Genomic DNA, 24,952 nt, shown 5'->3' with positions numbered 1-24,952 from the left:
AGTCGAACGCTACAACCGCTGTTCTTCGACTCGAAACAGGCCTGCATTAGTAACGCTGCTCTGGCTTCTCGAGTCTCATGTACTGATGTTTTAAGTCTTTTCGATCCATGTTTGTTTATGGTACTACATGTCCTTTTTTCTATGTCGTTTCTTTTAGCTTTTCTTTCCTTTCCTTTAGTTTCACTTTTATATTTGAATTTTTTTTTTGTTCTTTTGAACTGGTATTTTCGTCTTTCTGCTCTGCACTGCACAGTAATCCTCGATTATTCTTTTTTCACTATTTTGTTCCTTCATGCCTTCTTGCTTCCTTTCATTCTTTCACTTTTTATTCTTAAATCATTTCATTCGTTCATTCTATCTTTATTTTGTTTGTTTCTTTCTTTCTTTCTTTGCTTTTTTCAGTTCCAAGGAAATTTTACTCCAATTCAGTTTGTTTCTGTTCTAAGTAAATTTTACTCCAATTCAGCATCTCCAAGTGTTGCGCTATATCTATTCTTCTTTTTTTAGTTTTTATTTTTGTTATTATTTAATTGTTTACATTGACCGTTCTTCTCCTTGCACACTTCTGAATGCCTCTTTTATTTTTCACGGATCTATTATTTTTTTGTTGCTATACATATCCATTGTTTTTCTTCACGGACCCAGCATTTCCACATTTTTTATTATTGTTTGCATCATACGTTATTTTTCTGCCACCGCTCTTCTTTTCGTTCGCCCTTACGTATATCCCACTTCACGTATATTATTCTTCTATTTGCTATACCTGTGCTGCTATATGATTGTCTCCTCATCGTTCATATTTTTTTTTTTTTTTTTTCACATACTCCGCTGCCCCCTCCGTGCGAACATTTCGCTTTACACAGCCTTTGCAAGAAATGTGCATCCAACCATTGTAGTCCCGGTGTAGTGTGAGTCGTGATGCATCACGAATATTAAAAATCAATCTAAACAAAACGAACTCCCTGACACTTTTTATGCATGCCAAAACATCCCGAAGTATCACAATAGGCCCACGAGATGGCTCATTAATGAATATTTGGCGTTCTGTTATTTTAAACACGCCTTCGAACATATGAGCTGTTTTGATCAGTGATATCATTGTATTTTTAGCAGTCAGATTCTTGCAGGTTTCACGGAGCAAGCTGTGATTAGAACTTCCCGGCTATTCAGAGTGCTATCACCATATACAAAGAAAAAAAACACGAACAAAATATGCTGGAACGAAGAAATAACTTTAATGGTACTCTGAAACCAGTCCCTATCGGTGATAAACTATACTGGAGAAGAGTCTGACTTCGGTTCAGGAAAGGGTGTGGAAAGGGATGAATGAGCCCTAATGTTGATTTTTTTTTAAATAAAAGACTGTTTTGCGTGTATAGATGTCATTTGGTGCTCAGTGGAGAGTACAATTCAAGCTTACAAAGAAGAGCTCTAAAATATAACGGTCATTTCTAAGACTCCTTTTGCAACTGCTTTGAACAGAAAATGAGTCCCGCTAGTGAAGTAGGCTTTAAATCAAGGGTTGAATATGAAAAACTTTCCTTGGTGCATAAATTAGACAGTCGATGCCTTCCAGTTGTGCAGTAGCCCTACACTTCTGTGGTAACTCCTTGCTGCATGGAAGTTTTGTCTAGAGGGACTTGTGAACCATAAATGTTCAGTTGAATGGTACGAGGGAGCTTTCTGCGGTGTTCCCGTTACTTTCAGAGTTACATATTTATGTTTGTAGGACGAGAAATGAAGATAAATGAAATTTGGCTTAACTAGATTGATCGCGCGACAATTTTACTGATAAACCCCAAATATTTGCCTAGCTTTTGATTGGAACTACTTACTTAGCCCTGCATTTTCTATAAAAACACGCGCTTGTTACTGACGTCGCCTCTGTTCACGGCATATTGGACGGACACATAACAAAATATATTGTCAACACTGGCGCGTCTAGCTCACTACGGTCATTAGGTTAAGTTTTGTGGCAGAGTCCTACTGCCTTTGACCAAACATGCCACCTAACACTGTTGGCATAGGCCTGTTGCTGCTTAATTTCTGAGCACCACGAAGTGGCGCCCCATAGCATCGGCGCGAACCAGAGTGTGCATCACATTACTGCATTGTTTAATATTGCGTTGCTCAAGGTTTTTATCAGTACGTATTCCAAGTTTTAGCGTTATAATATACTTCTCTTAGTATTCTTAGTCGCTTGCACTTCGTCCAGTGGCGTCAAATAATGTGATTTGTTTCAAATTGCTCTCCTAAGTGCAAGCCGCAGAAATCTCAATATGTGAGTAAACGAAAAACCAACCGAAAACCTCATTTTCCTGGTAGGGGTTGTTTGCTCAGAGAAAGCCAACATGAGGACATTAGATTCGGCCACAGAGGCTCAACCTGCGGGTTTTCGGGGGATTTAAAAAAGCGGCTGACTCAGTGAAAACAACCATAACTGTACCCAAATGCAATGACCAAACTGCCCAAGATGATCTTACGTGGATGGTTGTGCAGTGCTATCACTGTTGAGACACCTTTACTAGGCGCATCTCCGCCTGGATTCATTGCATATATCCTGCTCGTTCTTCTCGTTCTTCTATACGAAAGCTGCCAGAAATCGTCTTTCATAATGCCATAAGCAACGATGCTTTACTTTAATAGCGGAAGGAGGGAGGGGGGTGCAGAAGTCTGTCTCTGCAAATACTACCGCATCGTTTCAATGTCAGTATCCCTTTATAAGAAAAAGGGGTGAATAATTTTAACAACTAGAGAGAAAGCTATCTATGTGTAAGCAATCATGCTGCCTGGTCAGTGGTTGTAGCCACGAATCAGCTCCCATATCCTTTTAAGTCCGCAAGGCGGTTCCGGTTTGGGAGATCGAAGCTTCGCAGCGACAGAATCTAATGTAAGTGCTTTCATGTCGATAATAATTCCATGAGTAAAAACCATTCTAACGTTCCATGGAAGGTGACGTCCGTCCATGCGTAGCCGCCGAGGGGCATCGCGCGTAATAGTTAACATTATGCGGTGACATGCGATTTAAACTATCAACGTGGCTCACATTAACTGCACCTCTGAACGCTTTCAGATGCGGACACATATCGTTCCTCGGCAGCAATTTATTTGTAATCAATATCATCGCAAAGACTCCCGAGCAAGAATTCCGCGTTTCCCTCAACACTCACTATGTGAGTAACACAGTCTTCCTGACTGGTTAATTGCGATCTATGTAAACTCAGGTGTCTAATAATGGAGTAATTACTCACTGACATCCATCCTGACGTAGCCATACGGCTACAAAAGAAAGCTGTTCAGCTTTCTCATAAACTTAGTTGTTAAAAAAATTGGACCTGGATCGAGGATCGAACCCGGGTCTATGAGACGATGAGTAGACGGCGACATGCCGAGTAAACGGAGGAAGAACGTGCAAGAAGACTCGAGAGACGGTGGCTAGCCGATGCAGCTAAACGAGCTCGCTTGCACCCTGACGGTTCGGCAACCGAGGACGCAGCATCTTTACTATAGGCCTAAACTTGCGAGCCGCAAAGAAACACAGTGAAGACAGCGCGAAGAAGAAACGGATGAGGAGTCAGCTGGACGTAATTTTCGCAAAACAACTAGGTTTAACCGGCGTTAAACGACTGCCATTTTTTTTTTTTTGTAGTCTTGTACGACACTGGCAATGTGAGGTTTGGAAGCATGATCGCTTGATTAGCACCGCAAAATAATGTTTGAAACTTCTAGTGGGGAAATTACATCATAAAGTGCGATGTGGCAAAAGTCTTTAATTGCACGGTGGTCCCAAGCCTACACTACGGCACCTCTTTCTCTCTTTTATCGCGCTCACCTTCCTCTCTTCCTGAAAGGCGCGGGTCAAATGTTTTTGCCCCGCCGGGGTGGTGCAGTGGTAAGACGCCCGACTACTGTGCCGGAGTACCCGGGTTCGAACCCGACCTCGGCGGCTGCGTTTCGATGGAGGCGAAACGAAGAGGCGTCGTGTGCTGTGCGATGTCAGCGCACGTTAAAGATCCCCAGGTGGTCGAAATTATTCCGTAGCCCTCCACTACGGCTCCTCTTTCTCTCTTTCCACTTTCACTCCCATCTCCCTCCCTTCCCTTACGGCGCGGTTGCGGTGTCCACAGAACACGAGTGAGACAGTTACCGCGCCTTTCCCTTCCTATAAATAAATCAGTTCGCGGAGCGATGTGACAGATACTGCTGCTTTTCATATCGGCCACAGAATTTTTATCTGTTGTAGGCCGTCATTGCACCCGCCACCGTTTCGGGGGTGGACGACGGCTGTTGCTGCGGCGCGCGTCTTTCTCTCCCTCTTTCTTTTCTTTCTTCTCTATTTTCTCTTCTGTCTGCACGAGGCAGCGGAGGTGGCTCAGCTGCAGAGCCAGTAGCAGGCCCGTGCATTTTTTTTTCCTTCTTCCTACAGCCACAACAACATTTTCATATCTGTAAAGCAATTTGAAACGCCGTTCATTCCAGTTTTGCTGCGTCTTCTTCCGTGTGCTGTCTGATGCAACGTTTGAAGTAGCGCTAATAATAATAATAATAATTGGTTCACAGGAAAGAAAAGGGACGGCATCTGTCCCACTTGTTCTGTAGACACCTGAACCGAGCCACAAGGAAAGGGAAGAAGGTGGGTGTGAAAGCGGAAAGAGAGAAAAGGGTGCCAGAGTGCAGAACTCCGGTGTAACTTTGACCACCTGCAGGATCTTTAACTGGTACTCGATGCGATGTGCGATGTCAGTGTGCTGTGCGTGCACTGACAAAAAAAAAAGCCTAATGTAGATATTCGGCACCGTTCTTAGCCTCCAGCCGCAATGTATGATTGATGGCAATGTTTACTTAAACCGGCACACAGAACTCCGTATGCCCTAATTAATATCAGAACAACATTAGAAAACCTGTGCCAACCCATGCCATACCATGCCTTAGTGTCTAGTTCGGCAGCTGATATAAGCGGGCAAGGCTTATTTACCCTTCCTTTTTTTTCAGAAATCTCGCTTTAAAAAGAGCAGTAAGAGCCATGTAATAAAAACCGCAAATATTTACTGCGTAACATACGCCTGGGCGAATCTTCCTAATAAAAAAAAAGGTTTAACCTGAAGTGACAGCTAGGGACGGCGTCAATTTGGAGGCATAGGCTGCGGTGTTATAGGCATTGCATAAAAGTCTAAAATTTGCGGAAGCAATACGAATTGACGGGAGAAACGCTAATGCGGGTTCGGCAAGAACTCACAAAGGTGATGATAACATGGCCTGGAATCTTAATAATGCACAAACAAAAATGTTTACCAGCGTGGCCTGTGCATCGATGTAGGGTAGAAAGGAGTCATTTGCTTAACAAAAGAATGACGAGAATAGCTGTCCCTTGACGGCATGGGAAAAAATGAAGGAACGGCCACTGCTCTATTCATATGCAAAGGAACTCTCCGCTGCTGTATGCCTGCAAAGATGAGAAAATGAAAACATAGGCCAGAAAAATAGCTTCAAAACAAGCGACTCGGGTTATGCGGCGAGCCAGCAGCTATAAACACGAAGTCTGTTGCGTTTTGCGGAGTTTCGCGATGGCAAGACACGTGTCGCACTCGCTTTTCAAAGGGTGCAGACTGCTGCATACAGAATGGACTCCAGTGCCGCGCGTTCGGCTTTCTCCCGTGTGCATGACAAAGAGGAAATTTCTAAAGAACTGCTCGTGGCATAAACAGAGCGAGACATATCGCTAAAGGGATGGAAAGCACCCTTATCTTCAAGCGTTAATCTTTGCACCGTAATCAGTGTATTCTTTCTCCTCAGTATAACGCAGTGTAAGATCAATTAACTACTTTTGTTAAGCTACATAGTAACTGCCTAGTAGTAATGAACATCCCTTCCCTTCCCCCCCCCCCCCCCCCACCTTTTTGTTTAGTTTTGCCAAGTATTCCCTTTATAATGAACACAGAGTCAAGAGGTGAACAAAAATAAAATACCTAACTAAATAATTAAATTATCAAACGTCAGAAGCGTTCCTTCATCATAAATTTCATTTCGCAATGTATTTGCCGTTTCGTATTCTCCCGGACTGCTCATCACTTTTACTACCAGAGGGAGCACTATGTGCTGCTTTTTGCAATAATGCCTCGCACAAAGCTACTTTGCCCATGCATAATTTATGCAACGGATAGCTGATTGCCTTAACAAGGCACCTACAAAGATAGTAAGGCCTAGCAACCGTTCCTTAGGGTTTGCATTTCAGATAAGTCTCACTACTTCCGAATGCGTAAGTACTTCGTCCCGTTAGTAAGCTAAAATGACCAGCCAGGCGTGATCCCTGTATAGACCATAAGCAGAGAAATGTTGTCGGCTTCACGTTTTTAAATAGAGCCCTCACACGAGTCGCTAGGTGAATGCGTCGTTACGCAAACAATAATTTACTCCTTGGGGAATATTCCAGCGCTGATGACAATACGGTGAACCCTGTTAGTAAGAAAGCAAGACGAATTCCCCCGCCTTCATTTATATTTATTATTTTTATTATCTCTTCAAATACTTACAAGGCGGCAACTTACAAGGACGGGGTAATATGAGGTGATTATATTCTCAATTTATTATGATTATGCAGGGTGTAGGCCTTGGTGTTTCTGAACATTTTCACTTGATAATCAACCTATATGCCTTGAGTTCTGTCTCCGCGCTACATGAAAGAAACTATTAGTTGATACTGAGTAGAATATTTTATAGGGCAAAAACTAGGAACCGGAAATCGAAACTGAGTTCTCACAAGACGATGGCAACACAACGAACCGTCCAAAGACATCACGCATACTCTGACAAAGACTACACTAATCGCCTTCCTTGGCTATTCTGGCCACCGTCAGCGACAGCCCGGATCATTTTCTTCCTTTTATTTTTTGTCTGAAATAATCAAATAAAGTTCGAAAGTTTGTTCCGCACCAACGCCTGAGTGAATATTGACGGTTGTGCGTTCGGTGACTTCAAAAAGGGACTAAGGTTGCTCGTAGAAATATCTCCTATCGCAAAATAACGGCTTGAGGGGCTAGTTGGTGCTGCATCGTATTCAGATATGTGGCGCAAGATATCTTGTGTATGTTCTCTTGTGTTTGTTGCGCCACATATCTGAATACGATCTCCTATCGAGGCCCAAAATTTTTTACAATTAATTTCCGCTTCAATAAAACACCGCCTCACTACAAAATTTGGCCTGGTGAGCTATATTTTTCGTCATAGCAGAAAGTTAACAAATTCGCAAAGACTAATTGCCTAAAGGTTAATTATTGCTTTATGGCACAGAGTGCCAACTCAGACGTAGTCATCTTAAAATAAAATAGCAACACTAAAATCCTGCTAATCACAGAATTGCCTGAGAAAGACGCCTAAAAGTCGAGGGTTCTATTTTTCTAATGCAAGGTGGAAGGTCAAGATAAAAGAAGGTGCTTTACGGCCAAGTGATAAGGTCAGTGGTTAAAGGTCACGGATCGGCCAGGTAGTGGTCATCGATGGTCACCGGTCGCTTTGCAGGGCTTTCACAATGACCCGACTGGCTGGAATGTATGCACCAATTGGTATCATGTACGCAGACTTACTTACCGGTCTCAAGAGAAAGCTCCCATATATGAGAACTGCTTGCGCATAGTTTTCGTCGGGTGTGCAGGCAAAGTAACGCCATGGGGAGTGTTTTAGAGAAAAGGGAATGTCATTCTCTTCGGAACTTCTTTGCACACTCAAGAAGCACATAGTTCGAGATATCTTTTAAGGCCGGAGGAAGCAAAGCTACACAATCAGCACTATGGTGTAATTATTTCAGCCTGCCGCTGTCAGAGGTGTTCTAAAATTAAAGTGGACACTTTGTTTCTGAATCGGATAATTAAAACGCTTCCTTAATAGTACTTGCTAAGTGATCAAGTTTTGAAAAAGAAAAATACCATAGACTAGGTAATTGAACTTTCAAAGTTATTTGGTTGGACTTTAGGAAAGTCCATCCTTCGTAAAAGTTTCGTTATCTCTGGCTGAGATACCCAGCGTTTCGCAGTGGTTGCAGATTTAATGTGCAATACTCGCTTGATTGTCATCCCACCATGATGGAATTTTTCTGATGCCATTACTATATGTGCAGTACACTTTTGTCAACGCGCTTCGTCTAAGCGCAGTGCATGCAACGGTAGACTACATGTATACTGAATATCGCAACCATATTGCTTACCATCAAGTTTTGTTTCAGCTTGAACGGTAGGAATGTAAAAGAGTCGCCTAACATTCTTAAAATACCAGCACTTTGTAATAATGTAATTACATTATTACTATCTAATGATGTTTTTTTATGGCGAGTTCTTAAATTGGTTAACCACATGATTTTTCAAGAGGCTAACAGAGTGTCATTCACGCTGCTGGCTTCTAGCGCCCAGAACTGGGGTTCAACCGCGTAGGAGGAGAGGTGCCTGGCGGGAGCGGAGAACTCACGCGCATTCGAGGACCATGCAGGTATTGTTACCAGCTCGATCAGGAAAGCGAACTGCTGGGCTGAAATTTATTCTAATTGGCTTTACAATTCGGCCGCTGCACGTCGTACTGACTTATCCTTGCGTGCGGGCAGAGGGCGGGGGGGAGAGTATAGACCGTTGTGCACGACGACAGATGCGCGAAGGATGCGCGAAAAAAAAATGATAGGCTGCCCCTTACATTTTCTCCCTCCCGACTGAGTTCAGGTGTACATCCAGTGTGAGACCACTACTGGGCCGTTTCTGTTGTCTCACAAGTCCGTGCAGGCATCTATAACCGACGGCTTGTTGGGCGACTATCCTCGCTAAATGTGATGCGCGACGAGAAATGGCGTCTGTTTGGTTTGATTTGCTTTACAGGGTTTAACGTCCCAAAGCAACTCAGGCTATGAGAGACGCCGTAGTGGAGGACTCCGGAAATTTCGACCACCTGGGGTTCTTTAACGTGCACTGACATCGCACAATACCCGGACGCCTTGCTTTTCGCCTCCACGAAAACGCGGCCACCGAGGCCGGGATTCGAACTCACATCCTTGGGCACAGCAGTCTAGTGTTCTAACCACTGCGCCTCCCCGGTTAGGTATGCGCGTCTGTTGTTTCACGGCGGTTTTTTTTTTTTTTTTTGCATCATGAGGCCAGCCTTTCACTTTTTCCCTCTCGGCACAGTCCAGGGGTCTACCAAAAGTCAGACCACTACTTGGCCGTTTTTGTTTTCTCGTAGGCGTGTAAATGCTTCTCATATGTGGTGGGCGGTTGAGCTACTGTTCTCGTTGAACGTATACCATGCTATATGGCCGAAGCCTAAGCTTACCCGGACTTTTCAATGCGATAGTGCTGAAGGTGGAGTTCTCCGGAAAATCCAGCGTAGCGTTGTGAGCGATAGCAGTATGCCTCTGGCAGTAGGCTTGGTTGGCAAATGCCATCGCCTTCACTGATTGGTCGGTGGATCATATGACGTCATAATAATTCATGACGAGGCCGTTTTGACAGATATTGGTAACTTAGGTAGCTTCAATGAAGTTGGCGGATGTGGTGCAAATCCAACCTTCTATACGACACTTGCATCCCGATTGGGCACAATACTCCTAGGTCATGCATTAGTAAAATTCCATTAAAACCGTAGATGATATCTATAGCGAGTGGTCACTGACACAATGAGGTAGCTTAATTACTTTTTGTTAATGGATATTTGTGAGATAATTTGGGTGAAAATTAGAGGAATATTCGACAATCAAACTTCAAAGTGCGTGTAGACGAACGTGGATACGTAAGCGGAGCCTGAAGAAGGTACCCGTTAACGCTTTCACGTCATAGATGTAAAAAATGAGATGGTTTGTCCCTCAGATTAAACAAAAATCTAACATGTGCTCTTGTTATGAAAATTTTTAATTTATACTGGCGCGCAAGTTTCAAAGCCTGAGATCTATATAATTCAGTCCTTTGTCTCTAGAGAAGTAATCGCCTAATCTCATAAATCTGGAAAAGGAGCTTTTGGCCACAAACAAAATAAAGCACATTCCACTGTTCCAATAGGTTGACCTCATTTGTTCAGTAGAGAAATGACAACAGCTGCCACAAAAAATAATTAGGTAATATTTACTAAGAAATTTCACCTTAAACAGCAGGCTTCGATCGAAACAGATTTAAGAGTGACCCTAATAGAAAAGTCGGCAACTTTTTTATGAACAAATGCGCTATGCTAAAGCATGTTTTAGAACACCCTATAGCAACTTACGCAATGCCAGATTTGAGGTTAAAAGAAATAAATAAAACGAACAGATAACCAATATTAGCTGCTGCCGTCGGAGTCTTTGACACAAGCCATTTAAGTGAACAGCGTAAACGCAAAGGAATCAAAGAAGACAATGCAGAAAGTGCTTGTCCGCTTTTGCGACTGTTTTCGTAAAGGCTAAAGCTTCGCTTGGCTCTTGCGTGACGTGACGTGTACAAGAAGTGCGGCTAGTAAGTGGCAAAATGCATATAAACTTATCTCGCAAAGGAATTGTGGCTTAACGGTTCATTGTGCAATGTTTATGCTGCTGTCGCGCCATTTAATTACCCATTTACATCCATCCGCTAGCCAGGTTAGAGGATAGATTGCAGTAAAGATTCGTACCAGCGACATTGGTATACCAGCAATCATATGCCATTTATCGAATGTGTAGGTGTCTATCGAGCAATTAGACAATGCGACATCCTTTCCCAAAAAAACGAAACCAATTTGAGAGTTTAAACTGTTTACCAAACCCCGTGCCAGTTTCTCAATGCTTAACCGTCACGCAAGGCCATGCCGAAAAACATTGTTTTCGCGAGTCTTAATCGGTAAAAGGAGAGGTGAGCAATAAAAATATCTTGTACTTTTAATGCAAGCTGTAGTTTCTCCGGCTAACCCATATTGCAATTTTAATCTCGCGATCAAATTCAGTAACCAATGCTCTAGCATAAACAGGCCCGACCGGTCTAGATAAAGGTTGTTCTTCGTATACATGAACAAGCGATACGGGTGGCTACGGAGGAAAAGGTATTTTTCAAACTGACTTACCTGGAGGGTCCCAACATGTTCGCAACACCCTTCCCACACCTTATCTCCTTCGCATTCCATTAGCTGGGAGCAGTTGTAATTTCATTCCTGCATTTCAGCGCTGGAGTAAGGGTGACGGAGTCCCATGGAAGGTTTACCACACAGCATCGTTACGAAATGCAGGAGGCAGAAGCGACTTCACGGTCGCCTACTCAGTCGCTACTGAGCTCGCTCGTAACCTTAATGCATCCCCTTTTTCCTTGTTTTCTCTCTCTATCTCTCTCTAAAAGCCTATTTCTATCCTCCTCTCCCTCTCTCTTTTCATTCCTTCTTCGTCAGTTGTTCTATTTCTTTCTTCACTTGTTGCTCTGGAAGCATTAATCTTCCCTTCAACATTTGGCGGCCTTTATCACGCATGTCGGTTCTCTTGCAGTTGACTACAATATTGCTTCTCCTGTTCTTATAAAGGGTCTAGCCGAGATTCTTCGCCGCTATGAAATAGTTTTCTTTCCAATTTCGTACTTTGTTTACTGTTGTCACTGTCTCTCCATCCTTAGCACATTCCGTCCTCTCTCTCCCTCTCACTCTTAACCACTTCCCAACTTCAATTTCGTTATTTTAGCGTTTGTTTTGGGCCTTGTGCGCAAGGGGCGGTTCGGAAAAGAACGGTTCAATAAAAGTGTAAAAGAAGGAGGTAAACGAGAGCACGTAGCAAAATTGATTTTAACAATGTAATGGGTTAAGGGAATCAGCCATTCCGTGCCTTTTACCTGGTGATATCAGAGAAGAAAGAAGTGGGGCTTAGAATTTAATCAGTGAAAATATGCGAAACATGCAGAGAATCACAAACGGCAAAGCACGTTCAGTATGCTGGCATCCAGGACCTCAACGCGTGCGACGATCAATTAAGTTGGATTCGGCGCGTGACAAGAGAACGACATAATCTAATCAGCGATAGAAAGAGGGTTCGAAAATGGCGGAGAAGGCATTGACAGAAAAGCAGGAAAAGAACGGCGTAAGCTTGAACAGCTTGCCTGAAACTTTGAAGGCAGCACTTGCGACGCAAATGCAGTCACTTTTGTTTCGATGGAGACAGATGAGAGATCAGAAAACAGTTCGGATCTTGTCTCTGAAGATAATAAATACATGATGACGATGATGTGGATCCACGCGAGGTGTCCCAAGTACGTCTTCATTTCATGAACACGCCGCTCGAAAATTCTATCCATGACTATAGTCACGGACAGAATTTGCGGGCGGCGTGTTCATGAAATGAAGACGTATTTTTCATGGTTGCTCAAACCAATTCAAAGAAGGATAATGAGACACAAACAGAAATATGTGTACAACCTTCTAGAAAACAACTAGCTGCCTGACTATTGCCACAACGGAAAAATATTTTTTTATGTGTGTGCATCAACCATTCCGCAAATTAGTTTTGCATGATTGTATATGCCTGAGAGCATTGAGTGTCGTCTACGACTTGCTGGGTTTAAATCATTACTTTTCGTTTATTTTCACTGCGAAATTTTTATATTACTTGAGAATATATTTTCCTCATTAGCTGATTGTAGCTTAGTGCGCGGCGATATTGACAGTCGCAAAAAATGACGTTATCGTGACGTTGCCAGCCGCATATTGAAGGAGCGACAAAACACGCTTGTTCAATGCAGCTGTACATATTTTGTTTTCATTTGCATGGCTACGCTTGGATAGTTGGCAGCGAGCGAACACTCTCTTATTGCTTCTCAGTCGAAAACAAACTACAAAACTGTGTGAAAAATGCGACAAAAAAGCTGTAGTTTTCTCGTAAATGTGCAAAGTTTTTGTAGTTCTGCAGTACAGTACAGAAAATTCTGATAATAATATCAAATTTTAGCTGTGAAAAGAAATTAACTGTCAAAAACCGCACAGAAATTCGTTCGGGACGGCATATATTTTGCGGTTGTTTTTCCAATGGGTTAATACCCATTAAGATGGCATTTTTCAAAATGAAGCAACTCCTCAGTTTTTTCCCTCCTCATTGTTTGCAATCTAGAAAAGGGGCTTCTCGCCAAATATGGGCTTCTCGGTTTCCTTGTCGATTCGCCTTATAGCACGGCACAACTTCGGTATCCGTCGCGGGGCTTCCCGTACTGGACCATGATGTCTGCCGCAGTATACAGGCGGACGTTCCACTGCTACGTTGTTCATGCGAGCAACGATCGCTTCTCATCCTCTTTTTATTAAGTGTCCGAGTAATTATGTCATCTATAGTTAATGAGCATGCCAGGCGCAATCAGCGAGCCTGTAGAGTCCAGAAGTGCAATATGCCGGGCTAGTTGGTACTGCATTATGAAATAAAACTGCGCATGGAACGGGACGAAACACAAAGGAAGCGCCTGTGTCTTTGTCTCCTTTCCTTCGTGTTTCGTCCCGTTCCTTGCGCTGTTTTATTTCATTATCCTGTAGAATCGTCGTTGGCGCAAATCTGACATCAATCATGCCGCATCTGTAGCTACTGCGCATGCGCAACAAGCGCAGCTAGACTGGAGTTAGCGGTGGCCGAGCGGCGCCATGTTCGCGCAGCGAGGCTGCGTAGTTGGCGGTCTGCAGCAGTGGGAGTGCAACTCTGACGTCACGCATTGCGCACCTGTCGCTCGGCGAATGCGCAGTAGCGGCTCTGACTTCGCATGGCGACCTTTGCTTTACATGGCGAATTGAACCTTTCTCTTCAATTATATAGGCTTATATCTTCATGCCGACGTGGCAAGTGGTTCGTATCAGAGAAGACACGATTAGGAAAGATATTTGTGCACGCACGAGTGATACTAGCACGATGAAAGGAAATATAATTCACATGTATCCCTCTACACGATATTTGTTTTGGTTGTACTTCGTTGTCGCTACAAGTGATGCTAGCGCTTTCAAAGAATATTAAAGGCACTATAACTGTCTTATTCCCAGAAAACGTCTGAAGCACGTTGTTAGGAGAGGGGTAAGAAGAGGGATAAAGAAAGGATTCGGCGCATCGAGAGGGCTTGCCATGGTCGGCATCCAATACGCCAGCTGAGCAATGCCTCATAAGCAGGAAGCCGGAGGCATCAGCACATGGCGATGCTTGAAAGAATAAATCACTCCATAAGCCCAAGCAACTCCGTTTGTTCATCCATTATACTGCCCACCAGGTAAACAAAACGTTAGAGAGTATAATAAACAATAAGGCAATTGATCGTGGCATCGTAAACTGTGCAGTCTAACCTGATAACCTATATTTTAATATATAATTTGGTTTCCTTTAGGTTTCCTTTAAGGACTTTCAATACCAACAAAAGCAATAAAGCCTCGCTCTATATCTGTCTGTCTCTCTATTTACGACCACCTCGTTTTAACATACCCGAGATAATAAGACAAAATATCACCAAGATTGACATTACATCGATCCCTACCTCCGCGGAGGCCAGTTTAATGTCGGTGATTTGCACACTCTGCAGATAAGAAAGCCATTATTAAATTCACCGTTGTGTTAGGAGCTGCGTACAAGCCTTTACATGTTTTATTTCAATAAGGGGGTGCGTGGCTAAGATGGCAGGTCATGAAACTTAGGACGGTCCAAAGGTCCCTCACGTCCAGAGCGCAGTCACGAATGAGCAAATAGTAAGTGTAGAAGGTAAAGGTAATACATAGTATACAGTATGCAGAGAGGATGCTACTTCGTGCAATATCCAATTTAGCATCGGACGTTTCGGTAACGACGGACGACAGAGGCTGTTTTTGTGAGCCGCATTTCTTCTTACGGAAGAAATTTTGGAAAAGTCACTGGTGATTCCAGCACGTAAGGACGATGCTAAGAAAATTCGACGACAAATTCGTACTTATTCCTTCGTTGCAAACAGCAATTCTCTATAAAAACCTTACCAAGCGCTTACCAACTCGCCCAGTCCTCAGTTCTCCGGATTATCTGGATTTTTTTGCTTACATTGACGTTTCATTTCTCCGAAATGCACGTTTATTGTACAGATTTCAATATTAACAAAAGCTGTTTTTACCCACCACTCAGTTCAAGTCCATGACGTCATTATACCGGCGCACGCCCATTAAGGATGTCCATTTAAGTGACTCTTTTTTTTTTACTTTTTAAGTGAGGCCTTAAGAAAGGATTCAGAATCGTCGCAATCTGGTAATGCGTAAACTCACTTTTATCTCATCTTATATTTTAAATAAACTCAACAAAATATCGACATATTTACGCCACGGTGTGTGTGTGTGTGTAGCGGGGGGGGGGGGGGGGGGGTTGGTGCGTGTGTGGCCTTTGAATCCCTATGGATTGTTATACGTCAGGAAACGACTGCTAAAAATATTGAAGTCGTGTGCTTTGTGTAGAGACCTAGGACTAGTTGAATGGACTCACTGCATGCAATGCAGATCCGCTTGTACACACACCTGAGTGGGTCTCATATTTACGATTCAATAGTTAGTCATGCTAATTAATGATTTGAAATTGTCATGGACAGCCACAATTCGCATATTATAATTTCCCACCATAAACTATATATCTCATAACTGAGAATAGGCGCTTTTGCCTCCTTCGCGACACCAGAGCACAACGCAAACCAGCCTTGTGGGCGTTTTGTCTTATAAAAGCATGTCGCTCGACAACGCTTTGCACAAGAACCAGGCAGCTTGGTATTTTCAGGTATAACTGATTTATTTATTTATTAACTATTTGGCATAAAACGAACATTCACTGCTTGTTGGAAAACAAAATATATACGGAGAGAAATGTCGATAAGGCGTAGACTCATTTTAAACTTTTAAGAACACCGGAAAAAGTGTGATAATACTCTATTTTAAGAAAAGAGAAATTCTTCAAGGAAACAGAAAAATAAGCTAAAACTTGTCCTAAATTGTAACATAAGAAACATAATTTTGGTTCAAGAAACAGCGTTCTCTGCAGTACTTCGCATATCGCCGTCAGTCGCCGTCACCTTAAAAGCGCACGTTCTGGCCTCGTCCTGGCATTCCTCTTCGAAACCCCAAGACCGCCAACCCAGGTCTCACGGGGCACCGCCTGAATCGGGCGTGCCCATCTGATCCTGTGATGTCGCTGCCTTCAGGCTGGACATTGATATATACGGGAGGCCGGTACGAGGTGCCGCGCCTTGTTTCAGCACCTCCGACGAGTGAACCGCGCCTTGTTTCAGCACCTCCAACGAGTGAACCGCGCCTTGTTTCAGCACCTCCGACGAGTGAACCGCTAGGTAGCGGCTGGCATCCTGACGCGCACGCAGGAGCTTGGGATTCATATCGGCTTTGAATGGAACCCACGCTGTAAACAAGAATTATCCCGAAAGAGAGTTTAAATGGTTGACGCCACAACTTCAAATCCATGTGCAGAGAAACATTTACTCCATCAGTATGAAGTTATGTCAGGAAATCAAGGATAGTCCGCCATTTTAGCCCATTTCGTGAATAATAAATTAAATATGGAAGAATTTCGTGTCTTTACTAAAGTTGTGAATGTAGTTAATTGGGTCAAATACTCCAAGAGCAACGAAATAGAGTAATAGTTGTTTATGTTCAGTCATTGTAGTATGAGACAACCTACAGAACAGCACTTTGTAAATAAGGGCTATATTACACGGTATTTTAATCAACTGAACAGAAAAATAATTCAGTGAAATGAAACGTACAGTCCTCACAAACACGATAGCGAACCGTACCAGAAACTCTAGACAACGTTTACACACACACACACACACACACACACACACACACACACACACACACACACACACACACACACACACACACACACACACACACACACACACACACACACACACACACACACACACACACACACACACGCACACGCACACACGCACGCACGCACGCACGCACGCGCACACACACACACACACACACACACACACACACACACACACACACACACACACACACACACACACACACACACACACACACACACACACACACACACACACACACACACACACACACACACACACACACACACACACATGTGGAGCTCTAGTATAGCCTGCGGCAGCGTCCGTGAGCGCCCCCTTTGTTTTAAACACGTTGTTGTTCTATACCAAACAAGCCAATGATATCGAAATTTTTGACCTTATAGTATCCAGTCTGATGCTTGATTTTTTTTTTAAGGAAAACCACTCCGCTTTTCCACACCTGGGATCTTGAAGGAACTCCGGGACAGAACGATACAGCACAAAATACATTGTGGCGTCACGGTAGCTACTCAGATACTCCGGACCTTAATCCAAATAATTATTTTTAGTGTGTTCTCCGGTTTGTAGAGCAAGAAAGCGTGATACGGTTCTTCGATTGGAATGAGCTATTAGCTCTTTTAAAAGGAAAAGCTCGCCCAAACGAGTTCTGAACTTAAAAGGGAAATTTTCAGGTTATCAGTGACAAGCACGCCACATGTACGCGATAGCTTTACTTTTATACAGCATGCTACATGATAATAATGCTTATCTCTGAATCATTTAGTGTGTCGTTAAAATTTTTTTAGGCCACATGAGATATCCTGTCATCGTTGACGTTTTCTTCAGGGGAAGGTTTCGAGCTCAATGGGATCATCCTAGTCTTATACGGCAAGAGAAGTGCGGACTTCTATACCATCTCTCAGACGTATGCTTCTGATTTTACGAGGCTACCATGCCACGAAAGGGGGGGGGGGGGGGGGGAGAGAGAGTTCGGGATTGTCCACGTTTTCAAGGCTTTGAGTAGGTATTCAAACTGCCTGTGCCGACGGACGTTATCTTGCGACCTGGGTTTACTAACGCTATCGCCTTAAAATAAATTGCAATTCTTTTCCTGGGGAGAAAAATACGAAACATCGGTGCAACAAAAATTGAAATGCATTTCGCCATTACGTAGTCAAGTGAGTGGACGTATCGCTACCTTCCGCTTTCTTCACCAGCGCGAGTTACTCTATGAATACCTCGGGATCCACTTTGTCTTTAATTGCGACCGACAGCAGCACAGTGGCTGAACGCCGCGCTTGAAGTTTGTCAGTCACGGTAAGCGCCAGCCCGAGAGCGAGGGAAAGTTGTGCGTCGCGCCGGGCCGTCTTGCAGCGAGCGAGCGCAAAGTAACGACTTTGTCACTCTCGCATATCCTCCTCTCTCACCTCTCCCATCGGCATTTTTCTTAACGGTGATTGGCTCCGCTGGCCGTCACCGGGAAAACCGCGCGAAAAATTCGCTCTTTTTGTGCTTCATGCTGTGCTTTCATTTTTCGTCGGCGCCATATTGAAGGCAGCCGCCGTTGCTACGACCGAGCTCCATACTATTCCGCGCTTGCACGTCGCACTTTCGCACTCTTTTAGTGCAGCGCGGCTTCGTTCGTTTCGCGATTCCGAGAGGAAAGAAAGATAACATTCGAAGAAAAAAAAATGGCTCAAAAACATCGCTCACAAGAACTTCACCTCGACGAAAACTCCCACCTTTGTAAGGTACTGTGCATTTCTTCCAAGCGACTGTATATACTTGCAACTGCTTGCGAGCGCATCACACAGTTGACAATTTCACTTAATTAACTGACCATTTTGCGTCGTTATGCGCGTTGTTGTTTTCACTTCACGGTTCCGCTCAACGCGCAATAATAGCACCTGCTAATGCACACAATGCGCACACAATTGCCGCTTTAATTTCTGAACCTAGGTCTCGCTCTTCAACGATAGCGTATGCAGTGGTGGAGATTATTAACGCATTATTAAGCTTATGTCGCAGCAAAGCGTGTACAGAACTTGTCCGCAGAAAGTATATATTCGTAATCAAAAATTTGTCAAAAATATATCCGTACATTAAATATCCGTACAACAAAATTCTTAAATCTGCTAATCCCTAGTATGCCCTCATTTGAAACGCATTTTACTGATCTGTAAAGTTCTCAATTTCAATCTTACTAAAACGCTCTTAAATCAACACCAAATTTTCATGTGTTTCTGAACTGAACTAGATTTGCATACTTCTTTACCACCTTGGCCTCATTTCCTCAGATACTGGTCATTATTACTTCTCATAGTATATGGGAACTTGCAAGCTCATTCATTGTGCACCATTATTGGAAACCTGAGATGCTTAAAAGAGTTCAAAAATGTTCGCCAATTTTTATTATTCAGCCAATCTATTTATTTATTGCCACTGAAAGCTTCAGGCTAAGCAAAACAGTGCCATTCTTAATGCCTTGAGCTGTTTTGATTTGCCAGTTATTCCATTGTTTAACATGTATTTTGCTTGGACGATTTCGAGATGTAATCTTTATATCACTCTTCCTACCATAATTCTAATTTCTTTTTCCTGATAGCAGTTTTTATCCTTCTTGTGCAAAACGAGTCAACTGCAGATTCAAAAGTTTTTCTCCTGAGTTTATATTCTTCATTGTAGATTAATATTCTTTGCATTCATTTGGCAAATGCTGGTAGCCACTTTCTTCATTGACATAGCTAGGGTGTCATGTGTGTACTTTGGTCAGCCAGTGTTATCATGGATTCATTTCTCTCTCACTGTCTGCTAATGATACTCTTGGTGTAAACAATAATATGCTTTTCTACTGTAACCATTGGTGCAATATTTATATTGCCTTCAAGGCATGCAGAAATACTGGGTTTTATCTTGTGTTACAGGTAAGTGAAAGTTCATACAGAAAGTATTTTTTATGCCTGTTTAGTGAATTATATGTGCTAGTTCCTTGTTGTACTGGACATGGCTTCACTGCTTTTGCTTTGAGTTTATGAAATGATGCAACAGACACTAACATTTTTTTTTTGCTTTTTCCCAGCCTGGCCATGTGGAAAAGTACAAACATGACACTAATTTATTGTGTCCAATCTTTAGAAATAAAGGCATTTGTTATTTCACCATTTTATTCCCTATGTGCTTGCTGTTGGGTATGCCATGTGACATTTATCATATAAACATGGAACAATTACAAGTTGCTCATGTAAACAACACATTTATCATATAAACATACCATGTGCTTACATGCACTCAGCAGCTTTTGTGGGGACAGGTTCATTTGTTTAGTTACTTGAGACATAAGCGGTGGTTAAAGCAGGCTCTAGCATTTTGGACAAGCTCGGGAAGCATAATAATGCCATTTTTGAGCAGGTTTAGAGCCACAAAACAAGTCTTGGAGCACTCGAGTTATGTTTTGGAGCATGTTTCTGAGGTCAAATGCCTTGACTGTTTGCAGTTTTATATTCCTGATATACAAAAACAAATTGATTTTTTTTAAATTCAATGCTTTCCTGACTGTGCATGCATCAAATTAGAATCATACGGTATCACTAGACCTCCCCTAATGCTCCTGAAGAGCTTCCTTTGTGCCTGAGAGCATATACTCTCTGTTAATGACCACACATTTCGCATAGCTTTAATTAACAAGGACATTCCACAAGGTTCTGTTCTAGGTCTTTTATTGTTTTTACTCTACAATAATGATTTACTCTCCTGTTTTAGGCACTGAAATAATACACTATAAGCAGATGACTCTACCAAATATATATGATCACACAAGGACATTAATCAGCTTATATATAACCTACAAAATGACCTTAATTCTCTTGAGTGCTCGTGCCACATTAAATGTCTGTTTGTGAACATCACTAAGATTTGTTTTCAGATTTTTCATCCCCCTCAGAAGCCATTTTCCTCTACACCACTACTATACGTCAATTCTGCTGCTATCTCATCACATGACGAGTTTCTTTTCTGGGCATTGTCATTGACTCTCACTTAAAATTCCATCATCATGTATCTGAAATGTGCAAGAAAATTTTGTATAGGTTATGGGTACTAATTAAAGCCTGGAGCTATTTTCATGTATCTGAAACGTGCAAGAAAATTTTGTATAGGTTATGGGCACTAATTAAAGCCTGGAGCTATTTTCCAATCCGAATTTTGGTATCCCTTTACTACAAATTTGTTCACAGCAACTTAAACTAAGGTATCTCAGCTTGGGGTAACACCTATCATATTCATCTATGATCTTTATTACAACTGCGAAAAAAGCCTTGCATATCATAACCTCTACAATTTGAATGCTACCCTCACACATTTTGTTCACATATTTACACATTCTACCTATCTCGGCTCTTTCTTTTTACGATATTGGTATTCTATTTTTTAAGATTCTTCATCGTCAGCTCCCACTAAGCTTATTTTTTCCCAGCACGATCATAAGAAACAGCATCACACATTTTGCACTGTGTAATTACTTTTACTACCTAAGGTCAGAACTATCTATGGTAAACAATGCCTTCATTTTTCATACATATTAATTTAGAAGTTTTTGAACTTAGATATTAGACAAATACGCTTTCTTTGTTCAAGGTCAAAGTAAAACCTCCTTAATAAAGTGTGATTTTCATGATATAGATCCTATGTATCGTGGAATTGGTGAATGTTTTATTGTATCCTGTCCTGCAATATTAGTATGTATTTAAATATTTGCGTAAAATATATTACACTATCTATTTCTATATTCTGTGTTGCTTAATAATATAATTTGTGTATTTTTTTTTATTTATCGCCTATTGAAACTCATTTTCATGTGAGGTCCCACCTGTGGTCTTGCACCATGGGACCTCTCAGTGTGTACGCTCGTATTTTTGTTTGAATTAAGTAATAAACTTTCAACTTCAACACAAATTGCAAAAGGTTTATAAATGTCTAAATAATAGCTGACCTGAGAAATGATTCCAAACAAGCTAGTAGCAACTGCAATGCTTGCTTGTCCACTTCATAAATGAACACAAAATTTGAAAAAAACTTTTGTTTACTTCGCTTGACAGAGAAATGTGAACTTTGCCACTTTGATGTGTTCAAGCACTGCCATTAGTCTGGAATCCACATCAATGAGCAGCTTGTTTCCACTCTCTATCTCATTCATACCACTTCCAATCCCATGAATGAGCCAATAAATTCCTGGACATTGGTCAGTAGTATCCCCAAAGAGGATAGATGACACTCAGGTGTAGTCTTTACCTCCTTCAGCCAGAGGCTCCTGATGTTTTTTCCTTGAAATATACTGGAACTTCTTCAATTTCAGCATATTGGTGATAAGCTCTCTACGGCTTTCCAATCCCTTTGAGAACGTGGCTAGTGATTGGTACCTTTGATGCATCACCCCCAAACCGATTCAAGAAATCTTTTATTTTACATAGGCTTTGCACATTTGTTATTGATAAATAGGGTCACTGGTGGAGTACCTCTCCTCTTTCATAGCAGAAGCACTAGAAATCAGTTTTATGCAGCTGGACAAGTTTCCTAATAGCTTGTTGTAATTGTGGTAGCTGCATCACATCTCTCTCCACAGGTGTGAAAAGTCTGGTAGGAGGTGCTATACAGCATTTTTTCAACAATTCTCTACAATGTTGAGACTCATTTTAAGTTCAGCTGCAAGCAAATATTTATTATTGTTTAAAATATGCTTCTCTAGGTTACTAAATCTTTCTTTTTGTTTCTTGTATTAGGCAAAATTTTATTTGTATAAGGTGCATTATACCTCTGCTACCAGTGCACTGTCATTATTTCAACTATGGCATCTCCCAAATCAAGGATGCACAACTCAAATCATGCCATCAGCCTGCTGTGCTTCTCATGGTTAGATTGTATTACGATACCAAGGCGGGTTACTCGGATTGGATCCCATTCTTTGTAGGCAGTGCAATGTTTCAATGTGCAGCGAAAACTAGCCTTCTGCCAAATTGTATGTCAATGCATTTAAGAAGCTGGTTTGGAGCAGGACTAGCAGTTTGCAGCAGAATGGATCAAATAGAGCGGCACTTCCACCCCTACATAGCGCACATGTGTATTGTATATTTAACAAAGGAATTTCAGCGGGGCAAGAAACAACCTGTATTTTACCATGCTCACTGCATTTTGGGCCATTGAAGGGTCATGTCATTTAGTGATGTCATGTGGCTGCAATACTGGATCGTATGATGAAGCTTTGGGCACAGTGCATTGTGAGATCATTCAATGTACCTCTCAATATAAATCCCCTAAAACTCATACATCTACTCGGCGTGAATAAATGATGTAACTCACTTGTGACCAAGTGTGTAGTGAGCATATTAAAGTTCGGGTCATTTCTGCTTGAGCTCAAATGTCTGTAATGGAGGCATTAAACATGCACATTATGTAACCGTCAGTAACCAGGAAACCGAAGCACCTGTCTCCACAAAACGATTGACTTTTGCATGCTATACAAAGCCTTTACCAAGTATACAGAAATTGTAATACGAGGTCTACGTTTTTCATATTTAGTCGGCAAGCACATTACAAAGCTTTTCAGAAATAACAGAACAAAAGCACCTTTCCCCGCAGAAACAATTTCCTTTTCTGAATACTATAACGAACCATTTACTGCCAAGGACACGGAAATTGTCATATGTTCCTCACATATGGTCCGTAAACAGGGCACGAAAAACTCTTGGGCAACGCATAACAGCGTTTTTTTACGTAAAGTAGATGATTGTTTTAGAGTGTAACTGCACGTACCTAGGCGCCGGAGGCGGCTGTTCGACTTGAGATGCTGATTCTTGGAATGTCCCGGGCTTCTCTGGACAAGTGAGTACGTGCTCTTGGATCTCGCTTGAAAGCACAAAGTGCTTCGCAGAATAAGGGCATGGTTGTCGGTTGGGGTTCGTCTTGCGGCATTTGGACATGTGGATCGACAGCCGCTTAACTGAGACCACATGCTCGTTGTTCAGTGGACAAACAACCATATCGTCATGAATACCTTCGTATGTGGCCATGACTTGACATGACAATGCAACAACCAGCGCGCCAAATCGACACTTCCGTGCTAAGTGAGCACCACGGTGTAAGCACGCGACACAAATTTCACAACATCCTGCACCGGGCGGTCCCTCGCTGCTGTCACGTGACTCTACGTCACCGCTTCACCGAGCGCGCGGTCGGTCAGTGGCGGCCGACCCACATGGAGCGATTTTCCCGCGGCAAACCTTGCGAACTGCCGCTCGGCGGCCGTTCGCAGGCCATCAAGCAAGGCCAGATAATTTCGCCGGCGGCCGGGCGAACGGCCGCTCCGGGGCGCGACCACCGTGAGATGGCAGCACTTGCTGCCGCACCGCGCCGGCTGCAGCTCCGAGTCGTGAGCGCCGACGATACGCAAAACTTTAGAAAAGTGCGTAAAAGTTGGTTTTTCCCGTAAATAATAAGCGAAATGTCAATACTGAATCCTTCCTGAGGATCGCTGAGCCGTACCGAGCGGCTGATAAAGAAGCGACAGCTGCGATGCAAGCAAAGTTCTGCTCACAACCCTCTGCCGCCGTCGCGGCACGACTGCTCCGATCCGCTTGCACGCCGCCTCCGCTAAAAAGTGGAGCCGAAGTTAATCATATTTTGCTTTTATTGTTAGACAATGGGATTGAGAGTTAGGCAGTTCTATGAGTAGACCATTTACTATAGCATGAAGGAAATTCAAAGCGCCGTTTCATGTACCATCGATGCGAAACAAAATAGGCCTAGCGGCGACTAGGGAGCAGCGCACGGCAGAGCACTGTCGTCCGCCGTGCCAGCGGGCGGCACTACTTTGGTAAGGTCCCGCCATAAGGTGCTGTAAGCGCTGCGATTTTGCCTACTTAGATGATACAGCTGAAGCGGGAGCTTTTTCGACGTTCCGCTCAACACTGGCTCAAACCCTGCTTCAGAGAGACGCGCCAGCAGTACGCTGTTGCTACGGCGTCGGACGTACGTACACTCGGAGGCAGTATACAAGCTCTGTCGGGCGCAATTCGAGACGCTAGCTATTTATATGTCGCTCTTGAAATGTCCTTTAATGTGAAAAGTGAGTTGTTGAATCGGACCCAGGTCGTGAGATTTCTCACTCGGGCGCCGACGCTGCCGACGCCGCCAGTTTTTCGCTGCATGTGGTTCGG

At 42.9% G+C, this 24,952-nt stretch overlaps 2 protein-coding genes across 4 annotated transcripts in view; one reads left to right on the top strand and one right to left on the bottom strand.

Annotated features, from left to right (window-relative positions):
• Nucleotides 1–24,952, top strand: part of Lar (tyrosine-protein phosphatase Lar) — a 761,776-nt gene that overhangs the window by 268,048 nt on the left and 468,776 nt on the right. The window lies entirely within an intron of this gene.
• LOC146181896 (uncharacterized) lies at nt 15,933–23,881 on the bottom strand. The gene is made up of 2 exons (XM_084576901.1): nt 23,550–23,881; nt 15,933–16,321 (listed from the first exon to the last, which is right to left on the bottom strand). Exons 1-2 carry the CDS (start codon nt 23,804–23,806, stop codon nt 15,982–15,984), a joined length of 597 nt encoding a protein of 198 aa, XP_084433027.1. The 5' UTR covers nt 23,807–23,881; the 3' UTR covers nt 15,933–15,981.

The sequence above is a fragment of the Amblyomma maculatum genome, chromosome 8, assembly GCF_055883805.1.
Source record: "Amblyomma maculatum isolate TAMU_Amacu chromosome 8, ASM5588380v1, whole genome shotgun sequence".
Classification (NCBI taxonomy): domain Eukaryota; kingdom Metazoa; phylum Arthropoda; class Arachnida; order Ixodida; family Ixodidae; genus Amblyomma; species Amblyomma maculatum.
Note: the sequence above shows the minus strand (reverse complement) of the source record. Positions and strands in the feature narration are given on the sequence as shown.

What these genes read in the sequence shown, in the direction of transcription:
- LOC146181896 (XM_084576901.1), bottom strand. Translation starts at nt 23,806, where the DNA reads ATGGCCACATACGAAGGTATTCATGACGATATGGTTGTTTGTCCACTG. An exon ending in CAGCCGCCTCCGGCGCCTAG is followed by an intron (nt 16,322 to 23,549) that starts GTACGTGCAGTT and finishes TCTTGTTTACAG; the next exon opens with CGTGGGTTCCATTCAAAGCC.